At 37.5% G+C, this 27,395-nt stretch overlaps 1 protein-coding gene across 6 annotated transcripts in view; it reads left to right on the forward strand.

Annotated features, from left to right (window-relative positions):
* shank3a (SH3 and multiple ankyrin repeat domains 3a) overlaps positions 1-27,395 on the forward strand; it is a 323,981-nt gene that overhangs the window by 180,907 nt on the left and 115,679 nt on the right. For all 6 annotated transcript variants that reach the window (XR_007926184.1, XM_051870260.1, XM_051870263.1 and 3 more), the window contains 5 exons: positions 2,610-2,777; positions 9,729-9,845; positions 17,072-17,149; positions 20,488-20,554; positions 24,991-25,333. Coding sequence is in view for 5 of the 6 variants with exons in the window: in XM_051870260.1 (XP_051726220.1) it covers positions 2,610-2,777; positions 9,729-9,845; positions 17,072-17,149; positions 20,488-20,554; positions 24,991-25,333 (773 nt within the window). In the remaining variant the exon portion in view is untranslated. The remainder of the gene's footprint in view (positions 1-2,609; positions 2,778-9,728; positions 9,846-17,071; positions 17,150-20,487; positions 20,555-24,990; positions 25,334-27,395) is intronic.

Genomic DNA, 27,395 nt, shown 5'->3' on the forward strand with positions numbered 1-27,395 from the left:
AGAGCAGATCTTTTGCTGGAGAGGACTCTTACACAGCTGATGTGTCATCTGAAGTTCAACTGAAAGAGGCATATCAGTGTTGTTTTGTCATATTTTATAAACTCAGACAGTTATAGTTGCATACAAACAGTTATAGTTACATACATACATTGCTGTTTGTGTAATTGATATATATAACGGTGACTTTTTTAACTGGGTATGCTGTTACGTCAAAACTGTGCCTGGTGCAGATAATTGGATTTGTTTATTATAAGCTAAACGCTTGTGTTCACTCTACACAAAGTGTTGCTCAGTTGCTCACTCTCTTGACACATAGCAACACAGTAAGAAGTATTTCTAATATGTTTGACCTTTTATTGAAGTAGCCTATGTTGAGACATGCCTTCATAATCATCTTTAAGAGCTGTGATTGTGTTGTTTGGGTGGGACGTGACACACAAAGGGTAATTTGCAAAATATGCTGTATTTTTGTGATTCCTCTAGGTGGCACTAGCACAAACTACATTCATCAACTTCAAACTGTATGGCGCGTCGGCTTAGTAAATGTCTCAGATCTAAATCAGAGACAACAAATAAACACTTAAGGCAAGAACGGTTGGCCGTCGGGCAGTTTTTGTTCCTCACCTTCGGCTGAAGTTGGTCCTCGTCTGCTTTTTTTCGGCTTTTTTTTTTTATCTGATCATTCTGATTGGCTGTTCAGCTACTGCCACCTGCTGGTACGGAAAGGCATTTCATCTTACACAGGCGCAGAACGGATGTGCTACTTGGCCATCGGCTGTCGAGCGTCAGTTTGTTGTGTCAGGGCAACTTTGGACCGAGGTGGTGCCAACGTGAGCCAACCCCGCAGTCTGCTTTCGTCGGCGTCGGTTTGGTGTGTTCCTGCCTTAAGGTGTCAGTTTCAGTGTATGCCAGAAGTATATTTTTTAATTAAGAATTAAAAATAAGTATACATATACATAATATGTAGGCCTATTAGTAGCCTATTATAAATAATAATTAATTAAACCCAATATAAATAAATACAAATATAAGTATTCTTTTTTTTAAAAATATGTCGAAATAATGCAAATTGGTGGCATTAACAAACGAAGAACATTGATTCCAAACTCGGATAGTTACTATAGGTCTGCTTACAATCTGTCTTTAAAGGAACACTCCACTTTTTTTGAAAATAGGCTCATTTTCCAACTCCCCTAGAGTTAAACAGTTGAGTTTTACCGTTTTCGAATCCATTCAGCCGATCTCTGGGTCTGGCGGTACCACTTTTAGCATAGCTTAGCATAGTTCGTTGAATCTGATTAGACCGTTAGCATCTCGCTCAAAAATGACCAAAGAGTTTAGATATTTTTCCTATTTAAAACTTGACTCTTCTGTAGTTACATCATGTTCTAAGACCGACGGAAAATGAAAAGTTGCGATTTTCTAGGCCGATATGGCTAGGATCTATACTCTCATTCCGGCGTAATAATCAAGGAACTTTGCAGCCATACCATGGGTGCAGCAGGCGCAATATATATATATCCATATATATATCCATGCACACCCACTCTCTCTACACTGTGGAAAAATTGCTGACAAACACCTACAAACATGTAAGCTGGATTTTAGCAAGCCCCATTGTGATAATCTACTCAAATGAAAGTGTAATAGAGCCAGACTGTGTTCCTTCACAAGCCATTTGCGCTGTTTGCTGCTACTAAATCTGCGGGCGAACATCTGATCTGATGAACTGTAATAAATTGAAACATGTAATAAAAAACATAATTTGGAATTACTATTAGGAATTTTACTGCTTTTGAGAGAAGTTTCTTCTTTTACCAGTTTTCATAATGTAGAGAGTGTGTTCATTTCTATGATAAATATAATAAATCAGGAAACTAGATGAGGTAAAATAAACCATGTGTATGTGTTGACATTTTCTTGATTTGTGCTTGCTTGAAAGTGCAGTAATTCTGATGAAATGTAAAAACTATTTGTAACTATTTGAATGTGAACTCATAAAATGAGCCTTGGATGACTTGTCATAGCTAATAAATTGGCTTGGCTTTTGAATCATCGGTTATGAGGGTCTGTGGTACAGTCTAGTCTCAGCCTCAGATAGCACACCCAATCTGTTCACTGATCGCCTAATGCATATTGCATTACAGAACTGGTGGGTGCTAGCAGTAAATCTGCAAGGATAAGCGACAAAGTGCACCATACTATGCTGATATTCGAAAGTCTTGCTCGACTGGTAAGGTTGTAGGTTCAAATCCCACAATGGGTGATCCATGAACTTTTGCCTTCATGCCCTTGAGCAAGGCACTTAAAGATATGCTGTGTGTGAATTTTTTTTTATTTTATGGAATAGTATGCAGTAAATATCCCTAATACTTGACAGATATCATTGAAATTGTCTGTGTGACAGCCCGAGGTGCTGTAGAAAGTAAAAAAGAGTCTGACTGTGGAGTGTTGCTGCTAGACAGTGACAAAACCTTGAAGCGATCTCTGTCTGTCAATTGTGTATGGTCACGTTCGCCATTATTGGGTTTGCTGACTTTTAAGGGCAGGATTTTGGCAAGGAATTTAATTGGCTAAATTAGAGAAATGATCATTATTTGTGTGTGCAGACGCTGCTGGACTTGGGCGCCTCTCCAGATTACAAGGACAGTCGTGGCCTGACTCCTCTGTATCACAGCTCTATGGTGGGGGGTGACCCGTACTGCTGCGAGCTCCTGCTGCATGATCACGCTCAGGTGGGCTGCATGGACGAGAACGGCTGGCAGGAGATTCACCAGGTAACACACTTGTTGTAATGTTTATAATTCAAAACTCCTTTCAAAGTTGATGAATGAAGCTGCAGTTTTTTGTTATTCAGAAATCGTCATTGGATTGACATCACAAGCACATTCACATTCACATTTACATTTACATATACACTACTGTTCAAATGTTTGGGGACAGTAAGATTTTTATTTTTATTTTGACAGATTATTTTATTTTTATTTATTGAGAGCTGCATTTACTTAAAGATGTGTCTCGGAATGTCCTTTTCAAACAGCAACTTACAGTAGCGTCTCGAATACTGTCTTTATGAATGTGCAATGGGAATCAAGCCAGTATTCTCTTACCAGTAACCATAGTGATAGTGACCAAAGTAATATCAAAGATGGAGACGTTTTGATACGACAAGAGTCCAACTGAGTCGCAAGTTCATCCGTCAAATGAATTAACTGACAGTAGCAGTTATATCCAGTGTTGGGGGTAACACATTACAAGTAACGTGAGTTATGTAATCAGATTAATTTTTTCAACTAGTAAAGTAATGCATTACTTTTAAATTTACAACAAAATATCTGAGTTACTTTTTCAAATAAGTAACACAAGTTACTTTGTTTTCCCATTTATTGACTGACAGCTCTCCTGTGCCCATGTTGAGAGAATTCGGGAGTAAGACCATGTGTCTACCAAAGCATTTTTAACCAGCTGAAAACACCTAGCTGTGAGCGCTTGAGAGCGCTTCAGCAGCGCAGCGGTTTTTATCAGTTGAGACGCTTTGGTGCTATGATACGGAATATCCGTGGCACTGTTACTTATAACTGATTTTGCAGGTAATTTGTTTCAGACTAAAAATCTCGACACAATGTAGAGTACTTGCTATGTATGTTCGGAGACCAGCAATATTAATTTCTCATCCATTTTGTTCCATTCTCTGCTTTTTGATGTTGTTGTACAGCAAGAATGTTGTGACAGTTGGTCGGTGTTGTATTTGTCCCGCCCCTCCTCCACTCTGATTGGACGGCTGGCTAAAAAGTGACAGTGATAAGTGCTGCGTTTTAGTTGAAGTTGAACATTCTTCAACTCGAGGCGACCAGTAAAAAACGCTGAGCGCTCAGCGCTTGAGCGTGAAAAAGACCCTCAGCGCCTAGTTGCGTGGCACTCCCATTAAAAACAATTGGAAAAGTACTCTGGCCATTGGAAAAAATGCTTTGGTGGACACACGGCCTAAGTGCCGAAATGTTGTGTGCTGTGTAAACATGATGGTTTTTCTACACTAGTTTTAGACTAAATTTGAGCATACATTTAGTCATTTACATCTTCTCCTGCATCCTTTTCTTCTGTATTCCAGAATGGCAGCACAGCTGAAAGGCTTATTTGTTTAAACTGCGCCCTCTACTGTACAGGTGTAAATTTGCATTTTCTTCAGCCTGAGGCTTATTTATTTCACTTTTGGTGTGAAAGGGCCTTAACATTTGCCAAAAATAAAACATTTTATGTTGTTATAAAAACAAACAAACAAACAACCTAGCCCGGATGAGAAAAAGTAACGCAAAAGTAATGTAACACATTACTTTCCATAAAAAGTAACTAAGTAATGCAATTAGTTACTTTTTTAGGGAGTAACGCAATATTGTAATGCATTACTTTTAAAAGTAACTTTCCCCAACACTGGTTATATCTGGGTGGAGAGCAGAGCATTTGAGTCACGCGTTGAACACAAAACTGACATGAGCAGCTCCGGTGGAGAACATTGACTGGATCTAAAACCCTGATATCTCCGTCGCTGTAATAATTGACCGAGTCTGTTCACACAGCACGTGTTTTCTGATAATGCGGTTGTGAGTCCTGAAAATTTTCCAGTAGCCCTCACTGCAGAACACATGAGATCCAGGGGGCGGAGACGGGTAGGTTAAGGGATATGTAAAGTGGGAGGAGTTGGATTCAGATCCAGGTGGTGGAGATGGGTAGTTTTAGATCCAGGGGGTGGAGACGGGTAGGTTAAGGGATATGTAAAGTGGGAGGAGTTGGATCCAGATCCAGGGGGTGGAGATGGGTAGTTTTAGATCCAGGTGGCGGAGACGGGTAGGTTAAGGGATATGTAAAGTGGGAGGAGTTGGATCCAGATCCAGGTGGTGGAGATGGGTAGTTTTAGATCCAGGTGGCGGAGACGGGTAGGTTAAGGGATATGTAAAGTGGGAGGAGTTGGATCCAGATCCAGGGGGTGGAGATGGGTAGTTTTAGATCCAGGGGGCGGAGACAGGTAGGTTAAGGGATATGTAAAGCAGGAGGAGTTGGATCTAGATCCCGCCCCTTGGATCTCGTGTTCTGCAGTGAGGACTATCTCAAATTTTCGAATACGAGTTCAGTTATAGAATGCAGTTGTCACTCCCATAAAAAATTGTGTGTGAATGTAACTGTATTAAAGACTCAAATACAGGACTGACAACCATATTCTACTGCTGTGTGAACGTGGCCAGAGTGAACTACCTACATACAGAAGTCATAAAAGAATTCTAGGTCTTTTCAGAGTCAGAAAAAGGATGGAAAATGAAAAACTAAATTACAGCTGTTTTTGGTGCAAATAATGTTAACAAACATTACAAGTGGACTTCAAAGGGGAAAAATACTACAATAAATAGAGCACACACACACGATCAGGTCACAGTTGACTTACAATCGGCTGACCCTGTGAATTACTGCAGGGTTATGCAGTAGGAGATTGTCTTCCACAGGCTTTTTCTCCATCTCTATCCATGTTCTGGAGGCTGGCCAGGCGCACACACTTACTTCTAAACTATTTCTCTCAGTTAGCAGCCCCTGGTGCATGACATTTGCATTCATGACATCTGACCTTTTCCGAAGCTTGAAAAGGGTGAGAGAGAGAATATCAGTCAGGGACGTATATCCATACTTGTTTTAACCTCCACACAGGATCTAAAATTAATACTTGCCAAATGTGAATGAAAAATGGCAAGCAAATAAGACTGATTTGCTCACCAGTTGTCTTTATTAGGACTGTATAGTTTTACTTATGCTAACTTCATGCATATGGATATGAATATTGTTGTTAATGTCCTAATAAATAAATATAATAATAATAATAATAATAATAATAATAATTGTTGTTGTTGTTGTTGTTGTTGTTGTTTTTATATTAACATTAACACCAATATTTATATAAATTTTAATTTATATAAATCCTAATACATTTATAGTAATAAGTCCTAATACATTTATAGTAATAAATTGCTATTATTATTATTATTATTATTAGACTTTAAAATAACCCTTAAATTAGTCAATTATCAAATAATCATTAGTTGCAGCCCTGTTTGGCGTCCAAAATTGAACTGTCATTTATGAGTGTCCACTTTCTTCCTTGTCCCATATCTTCCATTTCTCTGGCTTTTCTTCTCCTTTTCTGAATTATTTTACAAAAAACATGTTGTTTTGCAGCTTTGCAAGCACTGATATTTCCTTCAGGATATGCAAATCTATTGTTCTATTTTTTTTTTGCCCTGTTTAGAGAGGAAAGATGAGAGCATGCAGTCTCTTTTCTGTTTATGAAAAACAATCATTTTGTAGCCGCAGCTGAGAGCGTCACGTCTGGAAACGGATGGATGGGTGAATGGATGGATGGAGGCATAGATGCCCTGAGGGTGGACAGAGCTGCTGGGTCAGATAGGACTCTGTGTGTGTGTGTGTGTGTGTGTGTGTGTGTGTGTGTGTGTGTGTGTGTGTGTATACATACACACACAGCTGTACCGTTGCTGCCACTGTGAGTTTACAGTGTTTAACCCGAGGCTCATTCCCCAAATTAGATCAGGCCTAAAAATGTGACGGACATGCTGTTAAACTATGTTACCTACACCTCACAAACACACACTGCCCTCAGGAGTTTTGCCCTTAGTTTGCAGAAAGAGAGCAATGGTTGTCAGGCCTGATTTGTGTGTGGGTGTGGGGAGGTGGGCACTTTTCTTATCGTAATATTTATTTTTCCACCACTCTCCCTCCTTTCTAATGTTCTCATCCATCTGTCTGACCTACAATTGTCATTTCCAAAGAGAACCTATGGCAACCCAAGCAAATGCCAAGTGTCTTTGTCTCGATGAAGCTGCTTTTCACACACCACTATAGTTTATATTTTAGTCATCCTTGCACATCTGTCAGTGTGTCTCTTTAAATGGACGTGTATAAAAACACATTTATTCCTGTCTCTTTCTGTCTCCCATTATGCGTTGTCAATTAAACTGTAGCTAACTGTCTATACAAACATACTGTGGAGCTAAAGCTAACATTAGCTCTGTTCAAGAACCTAGTACACCACCTACCTAGACAGCATTTTAATGTTGTTGCCTTCTAAAGTAACTTTAGCCAACTTTTAAATAGACAGAAAATAGACAAAAAGAAATCACATTATCATCAACAACTGTTATTGTTATTATTTTTACCAGTGGTAATATCATAATATAATATAATCATACTACTACTAACAGTAATATTATTGTATTAATAACAACAACAATATTGTTATTATTAATATCACAGTATCAACAATAGCTGTTATTATTACTACTGCTACTACTAACAACATTACATTATCATCAACAATAACAACTATTATTATTTTTATTATTATTAACAGTGATGATACATCGTATTAACAACTATTACTACTACTACTACTACTAACAAACAACATCACATTATCATCAACTATTATTTTTATTATTACTAATAACAGTAGTTTCATTGTATTAACCACAACATTATTGTTAGTATTATTATTATTATTGCTACTTACTGTAAGATCACATTATTATCAAAAACTAGTATTATTATTAACAGTAATTTTCAAAAAAAAGTGGAGTATTCCTTTAAATCTGATCGAAAAATATATGCTTTTAGGCCCTGTTTACACCTGGTATTAAGATGCGTTTTGGTCGACCCAAAAGGTTTGGTTTGAAGATGAAAAACTTAAAGCACAATGTTCTCTCATCATTCCTGATTTTTAACACACACTCACAGCGTTCAGCGTGGTCTTGCGGCTTTCAGAGCATAAAGAAAAGATGCTGCTCTCCGTGTGTTCCCGCCTCCTCCTTCCCTGAACGTTAAACCTCGTTACACCTCGTGAACAAAGCAGGCTGTGCTGCTTACTGTTTCTGAACAGCCATTCAGTCATTTAACATGTCATTTGATCAGTCACATTACATCCAGTTATGTATGTAATTAATTTGAACTTTTACTAAACACTATTACATGTTACTATGTACTATTTGTAAACACGACAGACACAATTTTTTTAGTATGGAGTACTGAGTTGAGTACTGTTTACATATTACATATAGCCTAATAAAAATACATAATACAATGTATTTTGAGAATAGGTAAGTTTGTTTTTTTATGAGTGTACGATATTAAAGGATTAGTTCACTTAAGAATTAAAATTTCCTGATCATTTGCTCACCCACATGTCATCCAAGGTGTTTGTCTTTCAGTCGAAAAGAAATTATGTTTTTTGAGGAAAACATTCCAGGATTTTTCTCCATATAGTGGACTTCAACAGTTACCAACGGGTTGAAGGTCCAAATTGCAGTTTCAATGCAGCTTCAGAGGGCTCTACACGATCCCAGCCAAAGAATAAGGGTCTTATCTAGTGAAACAATGTCATTTTCTAAATAAATAAACGTATATACTTTTTAACCACAAATGCTCATCTTGCACTAGCTCTGCAATGCGCATTACATAATCACGTTGGAAAGGTCGGAATTACCAAGCAAGTTTTTACGTCAAGTCAAATGGCCTTTATAAAAAAAAGGTAAAACGATGTCGGACAATTTTAAAGTTGGAGGAGAAAAATGAGATGGAGTTTTTTGCCCTCCCATGGTACTTCCGCCTACGTCATGTGTGACCTTTCCAACATGATTATGTAATGCGTGGCACATCGCATAGCAAGTGCAAGACGAGCATTTCGGGTTAAAAAGTATACAATTTTTTTTTTTTTTTTAGAAAATGACCAATCGTTTCAGAGAGATAAGATAAGACCCTAGATAAGACCATTATTCCTCAGCTGGGATCGTGTAGAGCCCTTTGAAGCTGCACTGAAACTGCAATTTGGACCTTCAACCCATTGGTAACTGTTGAAGTCCATTATATGGAGAAAAATCCTGGAATGTTTTCCTCAAAAACCATAATTTCTATTCGACTGAAGAAAGAAAGACATAAACATCTTGGATGACATGGGGGTGAGTAAATTACCAGGAAATTTTAATTCTAAAGTGAACTAATCCTTTAATTTTCATTTTGTCAGGTCTTAAAAAGATCTTAAAACGTCCTAAATTTGATTTTAAAAAATGTGCAGCAACCTTGATCTTTTCGGTTAGCAGTGATGGATTAACCATATGGGCATCTGGGCATCACGTCCAGAGGATCACCATACAGAGCCGTATAAATGTTTTCAAACCGCAGGAGACGGCCAAAGACCTAGCCCCAACTGCGTGGCTAAAGATGAGCAAACACAGCCGTGAATGTTAATTGGCCCCTGTGCTAGAGAACGATTGGTTCCTGCTGGATTTCACAGCTGGAGGCCCCTGGGAGTCCCTCGAATGTCTGGTCACTACTCCTGCCCTGCTCTATCTCTCTTTTCCACTCTTTCTCAGGCAGACAGCTTTTAAGCAGTTTTTCGACATCCCACACTCCATTAGTATGCAAAGAGGACACATTTTGAATTATGGTGGAAAGAAAAGTGACATTGATAACACCAAACAAAGGCAAACAGTTCTGCTCTTTCTCATTTCATAAACCGAGAACATCAGGATGTGAGAGCGAGGTGTGTGTGCGTGAAAGAGAGAGGCAGCAGCTATTGTTTTACTCATTAACATGATTTTAGTTCTGTGCAGGCTGCAAATTGACACAAAACGGAAACAACAACTCCAATGCAAAGTTTTTATGTGTGTATGTTTTGTCAGGCTTGCCGTCACGGACATGTGCAGCATCTTGAACACCTGCTGTTCTATGGAGCAGACATGAGCGCTCAGAACGCTTCTGGAAACACTGCCCTGCACGTGTGTGCTCTCTATAACCAGGTAACTCATTCAATTATACTGTATGCATTCCCTTAGCAACCAGAGAACACACACACACATATATTCCTCAGGCTCAGATGCCTGTACCCACAAGGACACACTCAATCATTCTGCCTGAAATATCTGCACCCTTTTTAACCAGGTAAAACATGAGCATGCAGGCGTTTGTACGCATACATGGCATTAGCAATTATTATGTATAATATGTTGTCACTATCACAGAGTTAATGAGTGTAAAACAAAGCAGCAAGGTCACAGATTGTTCATTCAGTCACACAGAAATACAAAGAGTGATCTAATCCTCAGGTGTGTGTGTGTGTGTGTGTGTGTGTGTGTTTGTGGTGTGCTCATGCATTTTAATTCTGCTCTTATTAAGTATTAATGGACTCTTCCACAACATACACACACACACTCACCCACACAAACACAAAGACAGTCCTTTAGGAATGCCTGAAAACACATGGAGTCACAGAACGCACATGTGCTGTATTCTTTATCTTTCCATCTCTCTCTCTCACTATTGAAACTGTTATTGCTATTGAATCTCGCTATCGTGTCTGTGAACATCTCGTCTGCTGCAATATAGAGACTAGCAGATATATAGATTATACTGATAGGCTGAACTTTGGCTATTTTGAGAGTGTTTTTCTCCTAAATTGAGGATATGAGGATACTATAAATATAAAACATATACACACACACTACTGTTCAAAAGTTTTTAATGTTTTTGAACGAAATCTCTTATACTCACCAAAGCTGTATTTATTTAATCAAAAATACAGTTAAAACAGTAATATTGTAAAATATTATTACAATTTATAATAACTGTTTTCTGTTTTAATATATCTTAAAATACATGATCCTTCAGAAATCATTCTAATATGCTGATATGCTGCTGTAGTAGTTACAGTTACAGTGACAAACTTGATCTAAATTATAGTTTTGGTCAAAGAGTGAGCTTAAAAAGAGTGCAGATTGTTCCTTTGGAAAAGTATTGGGATATCCTTACTTGGAAACTCAATTTATAAATAAAAAAACCCATTAATAATAATGGTTACTAATATGCAAAAAGTTTTCAGTTTTAGTTTTATATAAAGCATTCAAAGCATTTAAAGTTTGTGGGTATGTCTTCATTGCACTGTGTGTGTGTGTGTGTGTGTGTGTGTGTGTGTGTGTGTGTGTGTGTGTGTGTGTGTGTGCGTTTTTGTGATTTATGAGGATACAAATTTGTATAAGGACATGGGTATTACACTGGTATTACAACGTAAACATGTCTTATGAGGACATTTCATGAGTCCTCATATAGCTTTAAAAACATACTAAACAATGTTTTATTAAAAATGTAAAAATGCAGAATGCTTTCTGTGATGGGTAGGTTTAGGAGTTTAGGGGAATAGAATGTACAGTTTGTACAGTATAAAAACCATTACACCTTTGGAATGTCCTCACTAAGATAGCAAAACAAACCTGTGTGTGTGTGTGTTTTTGTGATTTACTAATTTTACAGCAGTGGGTTCTGTTTATCTTCATTCAGCTCATTATAATGAGATTAAACTACAGCTGACCTGCACTAATGTAACTTCCAGTCTGGAAGAAGTCAGTTACAAACAGATCAATAACATCAAAAACAAAACACAAACATGAAGAAAAGAGGACACCACACAATGACCTCTATACTTCTGAAACAAAAATAGTACAGTATTAAAGAAAGATCATAGTTCTATCATTGTTGTCTAACAATATTGTTTAACTTCATTTTTTCAGGATTGGTTAGATATTTGTCTCTAGCGTCACATCTCAAACCCAAACTTACATGCACTGCACCAAGAATCTCACATCTCTCTGACAGCACAGATGTGTTAGACCTGTGTGACAGACGCACTTCAACAGAAAACAGAGCTGCTGAGACAGCAAGGAAAAGTGACATGCAGTAAATATAGCAAAGGACTTTGTTGGGTGTTTGTGTATGTGCCGTAAGTAAAGGACCAGTTTTCTGGAAAATGTTCTCAGAAGTCTGTCAAAAAAGTTCTTTTAGAGACATTCTCAAAAGGACAAATTACTCTTAAAGAGATTAAATAATGTAAAAAAAAAAAAAAATGTCTACAGGGTGTATTATATGGTCAACTAGTATTTTAGTTGGGAGTCTCTTTTCATATTTCTAGGCAAATGTATGACCAAATTTGCTATAAGATGTCCTCAGAAGTTATGAATGTCAAAACCTAATTTTGAGACTCAAAAAGAAACTAAACAATGTCTAAAAATGTCCAAAAGCTGTATTTTATGGTCAGGGCAAGTGCCTTTTTATAATTTATTGTAGGTTTTATAGTTATATATGGAATTAGCCTAATTTAAGAGCAAGAGAAGTCCTCAGAAGTAAGATAAAGCCACCAAAAACTCCATGTTCTCAGAAGAAAAAATGGATCATAAAGAGAATAATTAATGTCCAAAAGTTGTATTTTAGGGTATTGGCTTGTATATATTTATAATATAAAGAGTAGAACTTGAAGTTGTATAACTGGCTTAATTTAAGAGCCAGAGAAGTCAATTAGACATTGTCAGTTTGTGAAATAGTGTGAAGTTCTTGCTGTACTTTGACAATTTTGCTAGAAAATGTCCTCAGAAGTAAGCTTGGTCTATCAAAAAGTCATTTTAGAGACATTCTTTAATGGACAAATTACTCTTAAAGAGATTAAATTATGCCCAAATGTTATGTTTTATGGTCATCTAGTTTATATAATATTTAATATATATAACACCGATCAGGCATAACATTATGACCACTGACAGGTGAAGTGAAATAACACTGATTATCTCTAAGTGAACATTTTGTCCTCAAAGTTGATGCAGGAAAAATGGGCAAGCGTAAGGATTTGAGCGAGTTCGACGGGGCCAAATTGTGATGGCAAATTGTGGGGTGTTCCCGGTCTGCAGTGGTCAGTATATCAAAAGTGGTCAAAGGAAGGAACGGTGGTGAACCGGCGACAGGGTCATGGGCGATCAAGGCTCATTGATGCACTTGGGGAGCGAAGGCTGGCCCATGTGGTCCGATCCAACAGAGTTACTGTAGCTCAAATTGCTCAAGAAGTTAATGCTGGTTCTGATAGAAAGGTGTCAGAACAGTGCACCGCAGTTTGTTGCATATGGGGCTGCATAGCTGCAGACCAGTCAGGGTGCCCATGCTGACCCCTGTCTACCGCCGAAAGTGCCAACAGTGGGCATGTGAGCATCAGCCTAATTTAAGTGCAAGATTGAGCTAAATATGTAAAAAAAAAAAAAAAAAAACACTAAATAATGTCCAAAATTTTGTAATTTTGGGTTAAGGCTAGTATATAATATAAACAGTAGAACCTATAATTGTGTAGTTACAATGTAGCAAGACAAATGCACGTGGTTATGAGTTTGTGTGAGTTTCTTGCAGTACTTTAAGGGCAATTCTCAAAAAATGTCCTCAGGAGTTTGCTAAATCTGTCAGAAAATAGGTAAACGTGTGCGAGTGTGTGTGAGTATGCTCCTTTATGAGTGCTCAGCGGTGATAGCGAGTTTTAAAGACTCTCTCTGGATGTTTAGCTCAGGCTCAGAGGAGATGTTAGAGTGGATCGATTCCCAGAAAGAGACTCTGAGAGAGGACATATCAGCCTGAGGAGAGAGGCATTACTGGATAGATGAGGGGAAAATCTACGAGGGCGATGATAGAAGAGACAGAGAGACAGTGTGAAATAGTGCCAAAACGATGAGGAGAGCAGGAGGAGGTGAAAGAGGAAGAGACGACCACCTGATGTGGAAAAGAAGGGTGAATTCACAGCTACAGATAATAAGATGGCTGTGTGTGGGAAGTCAGGTTTTGCTCTCTTTGTGGCGACCAAATGTCTTCACGAAGACAATAAAAGCTTACAATGAAGACAATGAAGAACTTACAGAACCTACATCATGGTCTCCTGATCAAATGTCGCAATAATCATGTTAAAAAAAAAAATAAATAAAATAAAAAGTGGCAGAAGTTTAGGGTTAAAGTATGATTATAATAATGATGACTACATTCTCAAAAAATATTTAGGCCTAAATTAAAAATGTATGCATTTGAATGTCATAAAATATCCATGCTTTTGGACTACAAACTAATAAATTTAAAGGGATAGTTCACCCAAAAATGAAAATTCTGTCATCATTTACTCCCCCTCAAGTTATTCCAAACCTGTATAAATTTCTTTGTTCTGCTGAACACAAAGGAAGATATTTGGAAGAATGTTTGTAACCAAGCAGATCTCACCCCCCATTGACTACCATGTTTTTTTTCCTACTATGGTAGTCAATGGGGGGCGAGATCTGCTGGGTTACAAACATTCTTCCAAATATCTTCCTTTGCGTACAGCAGAACAAAGAAATTCATACAGGTTTGGAACAACTTGAGGGTGAGTAAATTATAACAAAATTTTCATTTTTGGGTGAACTATCATTTTAATGTGATGCAGTTGTCAGTCATACATAAACGACTCATAGTTCATCATTAATTATTTGCGTTAGATTATAAAATGTGGTGTTATTTAAATATTTTCTACAGCAATTGTGGTAACACTAATTTCAGGTGTACCCGCCCCTAAAAATTTCATTAAAAAAAAAAAAAAAAAACACGTGGTTGACCTTCATTGGACATGTCCTGTCTAAGTGGACAGCTTTTGCCCAAAGTGAAACAGACTTTATGGTGACTTTATTACAGCTGTGTCTAAGTTTAGTCTAGTGATGTCCTTTATAGTCTCTTAGTTGTGTTCTTATGAAGTTTCACCACTAGAGGTCACATGTTGCTCTGTTGTCCAGCATTTTGCTAGGCGGATGAAACATCACATTGGCATAAAAGGCCACATCCAGTCGAGTTCATTCATACTGCTGTTTCTCCAGACTGCTGCAGCTCTGATGACTTTTGATTTATTGTCTTGCATTAGTGTAAATAGCGTATTATTTTTCAGTTCTGAAAGTTTGTGTCTGTCCTTTAAATGGATCAATAGTGCAGATGAGCGTATCAGAGATAGAGGGCAAAAGACAGAAAGAAAGAGAGGAAAACGTCTGTGTGATGTGGAAGCTCAATCATCGTTCTGTTAATTCACTCTGCAGTCGAAATTACATATTGATTTTTGCACAGAGCCGTAGCATTAAACACATGCAGCGGTCCACTCTGTCTTCTGTATGACACACAGACTGTGTTCCAAATAGCATAATATCATACTACTAACATACTGCTATTTTTGCAGTATGTACTGTTTAGAATTCATGGAAAAAGATGATGTATCCCAGATGATGTAAAAGACTTGATTTGTCCTTCTATGCAAGGCCGTAACCACCATAGACACAATGAGGGGAACAATTATTCCCGCTACCACGGCGCATGATGAAGGGAACGTCTGCCAATTCTACCAAGTGGTTAAAACGTGTAATTCGTATTCATTAAAATTACTTTTAACATTCAAAAACAGATATGTTCAAATTTCAAAGCTTGTCAGTCTTACCAACAGGAACTAACAAGCTTTGGAATTTGAACATGTCTGTTTTTAAATGTTAAACAAAGTAATTTTTATGAATACAAATTATACGTTTTAACCACTTGGTGGAATTGGCAGACGTTCCCTTCATCATGAGCCGTGGTAGCGCGTCAAATCATTCACAGGTATAAATATGAAGCTATTGTGCACGTAGTTGATTTTGAATTAATATTTCATGTCGATATACAATGTTTACATACTTAAAACTAATCATGGTATTGATATCTTTGTAAGACTGTCGACTTTGTAGAACACTGGCAAGGAAAACTAACTTTACCGAGCTCTGAGAGCCCCCTAGTGGTCGGGAGCATTTCCGTTGTGTTGTGGCTTTATTTCGTTTTGTTGTGAACTTATGTTTGCTTTTTTAATTTCGTTGTGTTGTGGCTTGTTTCCGTTGTGTTGTGGCTTTATTTCGTTATGTTGTGAACTTATGTTTGCTTTTTTTTAATTTCGTTGTGTTGTGCACTACTGGGCCACCGTACCTCCTCAGACATACAATATACAAAGTTTATTATCAATCTTGAAAACAGTTGTGCTTCTCAAAATTTTGAGGGGAATCCATGGAAATTTTTTGGTAACACTTTACAATAGGGTTCATTTGTTAACATTAGTTAATGTATTAACTAACATGAACTAACCATGAGCAATACATTTGTTACTGTATTTACTAATCTTCATTAATGTTAGTTAATGAAAATACAGTTGTTCATTGTTTGTTCATGTTAGTTCACAGTGCATTAAGTAATGTTAACAAGATTTAAATAATATATTAGTAAATGTTGAAATTAACATTAACAAAGATTAATAAATGCTGTATAAGTGCAGTTTGTTATTAGTTGATGTTAACTAATGTAGTTAACTGTTAACTAATGAACCTTATTGTAAAGTGTTACCAAATTTTTTCATGATTCTTCAATGAATAAAAAGTTCGCATTTTTAGATAATTTTTGATGAATATAATGCGTCCTCACTGAATAAAAGTATTAAACAAATAAAAAAAAACCTACTGTCCCCAAACGTTTGAACAGTAGTGTATATCTGTAAAAAATGATGATTAGATAAGCAACTGTCTGTCTTTACCGCAAATGCTTTTAAGTTGTGTGTGTTTGAGATAGACGTATACAAGTGCACTTGATGTGTAATTAAATGTCAGCACACAGGTTCCACTGAAGGTGTGTTAGTGGGCCAAGAGACAGTGATGTTTACTCACCACTGTTAGGAAACTAGGACACTAGTCCCAGCTGAGTCATGTCTGTGTGATACAGCTTCTAAATGTGTGTGTGGACTGTCAAAACTGTCTACACAGAGAGAGGGAGATAGAGAGAGAGAGGGAGAGAGAGATGATAGCCAGATGCTATGCTGACCTTCTAAACACCCTGTCTCAGATGCCCATAGAGAAACACTGCTATTAGAGCAGCTCTGTTCTCTCATCTCTCTCTCTCTCTCTCTCTCTCTCTCTCTCTCTCTCTCTCTCTCTCTGTTTTTCACTCTGATACATATGAGCTGGTGAGCTAATTGGTCCCAGTGGAACATCAGTTTTGTCATTTCTGTTGTTGTGAAAGCGACACGCGCACACAAACACACTCATTCCGTTCCAAAACTTTCTCAGGGCAAATTTTCATGGACATGCCATGTACACGTTTTACTACCGACAAATTATCATGACGCTTGTAATCTCTGTTTGTCTCTCTCCAGGATAGCTGCGCAAGAGTGCTGCTGTTCAGAGGGGCGAATAAGGAGATTAAGAACTACAACAGCCAAACTGCCTTCCAGGTGAGAGCGCAAGACCTCTGGGACCTGCAGATCAAACACTGTGGAAGAGTCAATGGAGCAGGATCTTATTTAAACTGATGCTGTCATTCACAGCCCATGAAGCCTAACTGTATTTAACTTAAGGCCAAGAGCAGTTCACAATGGGCTTCTGATGCCATGAAGACATTAGCTCCATCTACCTAGCCAACATTTGGCCAAAATTTATGTTAGCGCTGAATGCAACTACCTCAGTGAACATTTTGATTCAAGATAGCACACAAGAGAAATTCTGATTATAAATATAAACATTTTAATCAATAGTAAAGTGATGGTACATGAAATTATAAATTTGATATATACAGCAGTACTGCAGTTTATGGTGATTGTATATAATTTTATACTATGCATAATATATGATATTCCAAGATATGATCTATCAAAGAGCCCATGATATTTAATAAGAAACCATTGTACTTTTTTGTTGGTTTACCATGGTGTTACCATCATGCTAGTGTCTAAAATCCAGGGTCCATTTATTAATCTTTGTTAATGTTAATTTCAGCATTTACTAATACATTATTAAAATCTTGTTAACATTAGTTAATGCACTGTGAACTAACATGAACAAACAATGAACAACTGTATTTTCATTAACTAGCGTTAACGAAGATTAGTAAATACAGTAACAAATGTATTGCTCATGGTTAGTTCATGTTAGTTAATACATTAACTAATGTTTAACTAACAAACCTTATTGTAAAGTGTGACCAAAAATCCTTATCATTGAGCCCTGCTTGTCTCGCATCTTCCATCATGCTCGCTGCTTGAACTCACAGTACAATTGATGTTGACACAGATTTTCTGCGCAGATCAAAGTTAATTTGTTAGTAAAAGGGGAGGGGGAACCCGACTTGGTGCGGCTGCATAAACCAACACGGAAACCATTAGACAGCTGCTTTGATTCAGCTTTTAGTAAGGAAAAGTTAATTAGCCCTCATCTTCATAAGAGAGAGACTTGTAGATCATTCATGTATCATATTAGACAGAATCAGTTTTTATTCTGTTTCTCCTTATTTGTGCCATGAGACCTGTTTGCTCACAATACACTTAGCGTACAGAAAAGTACAGTACCTAGGTGCAATGATGTACCATGTAAATCTGATGGCAATATACTATGGTACTTCGTAGGGTTGTGTATTGACAAAGATTTCACAAATCTATTTGATTCTGATTTACAAGCTCTTGATTCGATATATGGGTCAATGACATGACGGGTCTTTTTTTTTTTTTTTTTGTCCAAAGGCCTTAATAATAATAAAAAACAAAGACATGACATCCAAAGGTAGTACAACTAGATCTCTTTTATTGAATCCCAAAGGTTTTAATTATATTTTGCTACATATAAAGGTAATTTAAAGATTTTGAAGTGTCAAAAGGTCATTTGGTTTAACCGTCCAAAGGCCAATACAGCCATTTCATTTGTGATTAAAATGTCTTAAAATGTAATAAATGTATATATTTTTTATTCTGGCATGATTTTATAACATCATATATTAACGTGGTATTAAAATTATGTGAAAAAGTTGTTGCTTTGTTATGAGAAAGAGTGTCCGGAAAAATGAATTTTATTGATGTCATTCAGAGTAACCAATATAAAGGGACCATTTTGGATCAAGTCATGCGATCAATATCATGTGACAGGATGTGACATCATTCAGACATCTGCAAAGGACCACATGGTCATGAAACAAAGTGACTAACTCTCTTTTAACTATTTGAAAAATTCATGTTTTCACTTGCTTATACACGTCCCGAAACATCAGGTCATTCGGAACAACCGCTATAAAACATGGAAAATGTTGTAATATTTTAAAAACTTGTACTAAATATAAAATGTTTGATTGTCCTTTAGCTAGATATCAGCCTGTTAGCATTGTTTGAAAATATTGTCATTCAGTATAACCAAAAGTGTCATTCGGTAAAACCAAAATTTTGGTTAAACCGAATGACTTTTTTGGTGACAAAATTTGTCCATCTTGTAAAAAATTATTAAAGCAGGGTTAATTGTTTATTTAAAAAAAAAAACACAATCTCAATGTTAACACTTAATAAAACTTAAAAATTAATTGTCTCCATTATGTTTTTTACACTTTTAAAAACCTTACTCGTCAATGACCCATATATGTGTATATATATATATATATATATATATATATACAGAAGGCCTAATTCATTCCATTTATGTTTAGATATAAAGTAAAAGTTTTTTATCAACTTTAATGATATAATTTCTACTCCCATTCATTGTTGCAATATAAACTTTGAAATTGCTGTAATAAAGAAAAACTTGTTTTCAAACATACAGTAAATGAGATATCTAGCAGGTTAGCCTACATTAGAATAATATAATAAATTTGACAACAGTATGACATCTCGATACATTTCGATAAGTTGTACTGTATTTTTCAACACAGGCTACCTTCTTTTGGTAACACTTCAGTATAGGGAACACATATTCACTATTAACTATGACTTTTCCCTCAATAAACTCCTAATTTACCGCTTATTAAAAGTTAGTAAGGTAGTTGTTAAGTTTAGGTATTGGGTAGGATTAAGAATGTAAAATAAGGTCATGCAAAATAAGGCATTAATATGTGCTTATTAAGTACTAATAAATAGCCAATATTCTAGTAATATGCATGCTAATAAGCAACTAGTTAAAAGACCCTAAAATAAAGTGTTACCCATTCTGATGTTCATTCATGTATATTTAGTGCTATAACTAGCAGTACAGAGGAATAGATGATCGGTTCATGTGCACTTCACGCTGCACATGAACCTGAACACGCTGAACTGAGGCGGCTACAGCGATCTGTCACGACACATCAAAGAGCTTTTTTTGGACTGTATAGGTGCGCTACAAATAATGATTAGCACATAAAACAGCATAGACTAAAAGATGGATATTAGGATTTAAGATTTGATATTGGTTTATCAAAATGAAGATCGATTTATATTAATTGATATTGTCAGCCCAGCCCTAGTACTAGGTACATTTTGCATAGCTTTTATCACTTCACATTACAAATCATTGCAGCTTTATATTTATATCAATATTTTATGTCCATTTACTTAAATTATGTTGGTATGTAGACAGGATAATGTACAGCTTGTCAGAATCATATTGTGATACTGAAAACTGGCTGTAGTTTATCGCTTATGAATTGCTGGATTAGATTTTTGGGTAACACAATACCCTGTTATGAATCGCAGGCAGTGTTATAAAACAGTAACTGGGGCTTTTTGTTTGCCCAAGACTGTGTGGCAAGGAAATAACCCATTTTTCTTTCTTTCTATAGGTGGCTATTATAGCTGGGAACTTTGACCTGGCAGAAATTATAAAGACTCACAAAGCATCAGATGTTGGTAAGTGTATCTTATACCTCTACCATCATTCGCTGCTATCGAATTTGAGCAAGCGCAAACGATCCCTCGTGTTAATGAATCCCTACAAACACAACAGAGCGCCACAGCCGGCGAACATGAAAATGAGAGTGGTCCCCTGTGTTTCTGTAAGCGTTTGTGAGTCCATGGCGTTCGTGTGAATGAGAGTCATCACTCTAATCGCCAGCATCGACGGCAAGGCTAGCTCATTCCACACGTTAGTTCTGGCGGGGAATAGCAGGCAGCCAGTTGTCGGGCCGCTGTAATGGATCGTACCCATTAGTGTGGAGTACCATTGTCATGGCGACGGACCGGGGTTAATCCCCGAGGCTCAGCAGGTGTTGGGAGTTTGATTTGAGCCAATGGGAGTGTAGCCGCAGGCTCCGCTATCTCATCAGAACGGTGTGTGACCTCGATGAAGGATGGGACGTATGCTCTCACACACAGAGAGAACACACAGAAGCAGCCTTAAAACACACCGTTTATGGGACAGAAGCTGGTTTTCATCACTAATGCTGAAGCCTCTCAGAATGTGTCCATTTTGTCTTTCTCTTATTTCTTTCCCATCAGTTACTGAGAGAGAGGAAAAGAGAGAGTGAGCGAGTATGTCCTGAGTGGGTTGGACAGTTGGCCTTTTCACTCTGAATGGATGGGCACAAGAGTAGAGGATTTAAACAAGCAGACAGCTTGACTACAGAGCGCAGTATTTACACTGGTCAAACAAGCGGCCCATCTATAGTGGCCCGTCTTAAATGTTCTCAGGGTGAAACTATTGGAGGAAGAGTGATCTGAATATTCAAATACTTTAGTAATATACAGTATTTCACAGAAGTGAGTACACCCCTCACATTTTTGTAAATATTTTATTATATCTTTTCATGTGACAACACTGAAGAAATGACACTTTGCTACAATGTAAAGTAGCGAGTGTACAGCTTGTATAACAGTGTAAATTTGCTGTCCCCTCAAAATAACTCAACACATAGCCATTAATGTCTAAACCGCTGGCCACAAAAGTGAGTGCACCCCTAAGTAAAAATGTCCAAATTGGGCCCAATTAGCCATTTTCTCTCCCCGGTCTCATGTGACTCGTTAGTGTTACAAGGTCTCAGATGTGAATGGGAAGCAGGTGTGTTAAATTTGGTGTTATCACTCTCACTCTCTCATACTGGTCACTGGAAGTTTAACATGGCACCTCATGGCAAAGAACTCTGAGGATCTGAAAAAAAGAATTGTTGCTCTACATAAAGATGGCGTAGGCTATAAGAAGATTGCCAAGACCCTGAAACTGAGCTGCAGCACGGTGGCCAAGACCATACAGCGGTTTAACAGGACAGGTTCCACTCAGAACAAGCCTCGCCACGGTCGACCAAAGAAGTTGAGAGCACGTGCTCAGCGTCATATCCAGAGGTTGTGTTTGGGAAATAGACGTATGAGTGCTGCCAGCATTGCTGCAGAGGTTGAAGGGGTGGGGGGTCAGCCTGTCAGTGCTCAGACCATACGCCGCACACTGCATCAAATTGGTCTGCATGGCTGTCGTCCCAGAAGGAAGCCTCTTCTAAAGATGATGCACAAGAAAGCCCGCAAACAGTTTGCTGAAGACAAGCAGACTAAAGACATGGATTACTGGAACCATGTCCTGTGGTCTGATGAGACCAAGATAAACTTATTTGGTTCAGATGGTGTCAAGCGTGTGTGGCGGCAACCAGGTGAGGAGTACAAAGACAAGTGCGTCTTGCTACAGTCAAGCATGGTGGTGGGAGTATCATGGTCTGGGGCTGCATGAGTGCTGCCGGCACTGGGGAGCTACAGTCCATTGAGGGAACCATGAATGCCAACATGTACTCTGACATACTGAAGCAGAGCATGGTCCCCTCCCTTCAGAGACTGGGCCGCAGGGCAGTATTCCAACATGATAACGACCCCAAACTCACCTCCAAGACGACCACTGCCTTGCTAAAAAAGCTGAGGGTACCTAGACCCTATTGAGCATCTGTGGGGCATCCTCAAACGGAAGGTGGAGGAGCGCAAGGTCTCTAACATCCACCAGCTCCGTGATGTTGTCATGGACGAGTGGAAGAGGACTCCAGTGGCAACCTGTGAAGCTCTGGTGAGCTCCATGCCCAAGAGAGTTAAGGCAGTGCTGGAAAATAATGGTGGCCACACAAAATATTGACACTTTGGGCCTAATTTGGACATTTTCACTTAGGGGTGTACTCACTTTTGTGGCCAGCGGTTTAGACATTAAAGGCTATGTGTTGAGTTATTTTGAGAGGACAGCAAATTTACACTGTTATACAAGCTGTACACTCACTACTTTACATTGTAGCAAAGTGTTATTTCATGTTGTCACATGAAAAGATATAATAAAATATTTACAAAAATGTGAAGAGAGTACTCACTTCTGTGAGATAATGTATATGATAATTATTAGTACTGTCAGTTTGACATTAATTTAGTAAAATTAATCATAATAAAATGCATTAAAAACTGAACAGAATTCAGCTGCACAGGGGGAAAAATATTTTCTTAATTTTCTTAATTTTTACCACTGGTTTACCAGTAAGTTTTATTTAAACATCCTTTAAAACAAGATACATTTACCTAAAGGGTTAGTTCACCCAAAAATGAACATTCTGTCATTAATTACTCACCCTCATATCGTTCCAAACCCGTAAACCCTTCGTTAATCTTTGGAACACAAATTAAGATATTTTTGATGAACTTGAGCAATTTAATTACCAATTTCAAGGCCCAGTAAAGTAGAAAAGACATTGTTATAATAGTCCACATGACTACGGTGGTTCAACCTTAATTTTATAAAGCAACGAGAATACTTTTTGTGCGCAAAAACAAAACAAAAATAGCGTCCAGGTTCTACGTCAGAATGCCGGTTTAGTATTGACCAGCTTCTGCATCAGCATCACACGCACGAATAAAGCACTTCATAACATTAAAGGGTACATAACACACACAGTTTCTGCCAATCTTATGTTAATCTTGAGTACCTATAGAGTAGTATAACATCCTTCATATCTCCGAAGAGTCTTTAGTTCTATCATATTCATAAAAGATAGATAAGCTGTACCGAGTCTTTCTGAAAACAGCCGAGCACCTGGAGGCGTGCCGTGGGCGAAGCGAAAGAGTGACGAGCATACACAGCTTTTGTGTAGAGATCGTCTGCAAGCTATCAATGGTCAGCTAAACAACTCTATTTAAACACACACAATACACCATCGCATTATCCCTGGATAACTTTTAAATCACTATAATGAATATAGCATGTAGTGAATGATGAATAATGAATTTATGAATTCACTACGTTTGTGTTGTTTACATTATATGCACTTAGGCGCCTATTGCCAACAAAACAGACATTTGAAGCAGTTTTACTCACCACCTGCAGTTCCGACTCATGACCGGGATCATTATCACTGTGACCGCTCCATCTTTCAATTTTAAACAATCTGTAAATCAGACTTTTTTTTTTTCGTTTTTCCTTATTTAAGTGGAAAATAAGTGTCTGTTTATCTATCTATGTACTGTATCTATCTATCTATCTATCTATGGTTAGTTTCTCAGAAATTATGTGTGTGTGTATGTGTGTATATATATATATATATATAAAAATGCAGTGTCTTGAATTATAAATTAAATCATCGCACATGTCCACTGTTATAGGATGTATTGTGTTGTGCGCGTTCTTGTTTCTTGTTTCACGCCCTGCTCTGATTGGCAGAGAGCTGTTCATATCTGATCAGGTGACAGGTGGATGTTCAGTACAGCGGTTTGATCAATACTTAATTTACATTAGAGATTAGAGAGAATCAGCTATGAGACTGACAGCAAACCATATGTCAGGATGACAGCGCAGTGCACTCTTTTATCCTGCTTGTCTCTTTCTCTCTCTCTCATTCTATCATTAAATATGGCTGTCATTGAGCCATATGAGCTCTTTTGACCCTGATATACACGGCAGCTTGCATTTTAAACTATATATTAGTTTTGAAACAGCAACAGTACAGTGTTTTACCTGAATCTAGGAGAGGTGAGATATTGCCATCTAGTGTTGATGCTCTTTATAAATTGCTTCCCTCACTGGGAAAAAAAATAGCCTCATATCTTGGTTATTGGAAAACAAGACAGTTTGTTGTGTAATATTCAGTTCTTTACCCAAAAACCACCCCAAGCAAATGACCCCTGTAGTAGCGGTCAGGAGAAAGTGTGTTTTGGTTATAAATTATAGATGAGGCACTTTGTAATTTGAGTACATCTTTTGTTTACCTCTTTGAATGCCTGATGAGGTCTCTGTACCCTTCATTTACAAATTATGCTAATTGTACCTGACATTTTGTCAGGTACGGCCCCCTCTTGTTCAATGTGCCCTTTTCTTGACACCTGCTTTTCCTGTTTTCCAGTGCCTTTCAGGGAAACGCCTTCCTACACAAATCGCCGGCGCGTGACTGGAGGCGACACTCTGACATCATCACGTTCGCTGCCTCGCTCCGCCTCCGACAACAATCTGAACAACGTGGCTGACTCCGGCCCCGCCCACTCCCCCGTGCCGTCTCTGAGGAGCCTGCCCCCTTTGGCACACTCTGGGATCGACACGGCGGCCGACGGCAGCCTGCAGAGCACAGGCAGCTCACTTTCCTCACACTCCCGCTCGCCCTCCCTCCAGCGCGTCACCGAGGAGTCCGGCACGCACGCAGTACGCCGACACACGCCCCTCACGCACTCCCACAGCCGGGGACGCCTCAGGTAAGCATCGCACATCCACAGGTCCTATTTGCACCTACAGATCTCCGCCCAAAGTTCTGCAAATTTCTACTCGTCATTCGTAAATATGGTCAATTGGGTGTTCGTTTATGAAATATTTTGGTTAATTTTATTATACACTCTAATATCAATAGCATTATTAAAAATGCTGGGTTAAAAACAACCCAATTTGGGTCATTTTTTAGTAACCCAGCATTGGGTCAAAAATGGGTGAATGTTAAAATGTGTAAAACAACATGTTGGGCTTTTTTCTTTTTTTCTTTTTTTAACTCAACTATTGTTTAAAAATTACTTTACTACTGGATTAAAATGTTAAAATTAACCCAGAATTGGTTGTAAATTAAAGGTACACTGTGACTTTTTTGTTTAAAATTAATAAAATTTAATGGTGAGTCAATTCTCACCATCAATCCTTCTTCCAAAACTTGTTTTTGTCTTACCCTGATTCACTATGGTAAGCCTATTATTAGTGTTTATATTTTAGACCAGACGGGATGGTTTTTACGGGATGGTTTTTGTGGGAAATTGCATGCATACATCACTTTCCTATGCTTGTCTTGTCATATCCGTAAATAGAGAAAAGTTGCTCCTGCTACTTTGACGTTTGTATGGTGTGGGAGTGAGAACGAGCGAGAAAGGTTGACAAGGTTGACGTTAAATCTCGAACCTCCAGGTAATCACATCTTAATAAAAAAAAAAAAAACGGCGAACAGAGCAGAGTCTGCTGGCAAAAAGAGAACATGACAGGGCTCGTAATAAAACCAGAATCGACATTAGCTTGGCTTTTTGAAGATGGCGAGATCTGAGGGATTTGATGTTGTAAAAGCGACACAGAGATGGCGTTTTTATTACTCAACAAGTGAGTAGGGTATTTTATTGAACAGATACACTACCGGTCAAAAGTTTGGAATCTGTAAGATTTTTAATGTTTTTAAAAGAAGTTTTGTCTGCTCACCAAGGTTGCATTTATTTAATTAAAAATACAGTAAAAACAGTAATATTGTGAAATATTATTACAATTTAAAATAACTGTTTTCTGTTTGAATATATTTTATAAAGTAATTTATTCGTGTGATCAAAGCTGAATTTTCAGCATCATTACTTCAGACTTCAGTGTCACATGATCCTTCAGAAATCATTCTAATATGCTGATCTGCTGCTCAAGAAACATTTATTGTGTACAATTGTACATTTTTTCAGGATTCTTTGATGAATAGAAAGTTCAAAAGAACAGCATTTATTTGAAATAGAATCTTTTGTAGCATTATAAATGTCTTTACTGTCGTTTTTGATCGATTTAATGCATCCTTGCTGAATAAAAGTATTAATTTCTTTAATTTCTTTTCAAAAAATAAAAAATAAAAATTCTTACTGACCCCAAACTTTTGAACGGTAGTGTATAATGTTACAAAAGCTTTGTATTTCAGATAAATGCTGTTCTTTTGAACTTTCTATTCATCAAGGAATCCTGAAAAAAAAAGTACACAACTGTTTTCAACATTGATAATAATCATAAATGTTTCTTGAGCAGGAAATCAGCATATTAGAATGATTTCTGAAGGATCATGTGACACTGAAGTCTGGAGTAATGATGCTGAAAATTCAGCTTTGCCATCACAGGAATAAATTACTTTATAAAATATATTCAAACAGAAAACAGTTATTTTAAATTGTAATAATATTTCACACTATCACTGTTTTACTGTATTTTTAATTAAGTAAATGCAGTCTTGGTGAGCAGATGAAACTTCTTTTAAAAACATTAAAAATCTTACCGATACCGAGATCTGATTTTTTCACATCCGATCTGAGCTACTTCCAAATGTGGTGTTAAATCAGATACATATCCGATATGTGGACATGCAACCTATGTCTAAACACGCATATCCGATTCCCCTAGGAATTCCAAGCCACCACAAGGCTACTCTTTCTCTCTCTCTCACGTGCTCTCTCTCCCTCGCTCTCTCTCTCTCTCTCGTTATCATTCCTATTTGAATTTATTTAAATAAATGTAATCTTACCTGCAACTTTATTTCACTTCAGA

Source organism: Ctenopharyngodon idella, chromosome 18, assembly GCF_019924925.1.
Source record: "Ctenopharyngodon idella isolate HZGC_01 chromosome 18, HZGC01, whole genome shotgun sequence".
Classification (NCBI taxonomy): Eukaryota; Metazoa; Chordata; class Actinopteri; order Cypriniformes; family Xenocyprididae; genus Ctenopharyngodon; species Ctenopharyngodon idella.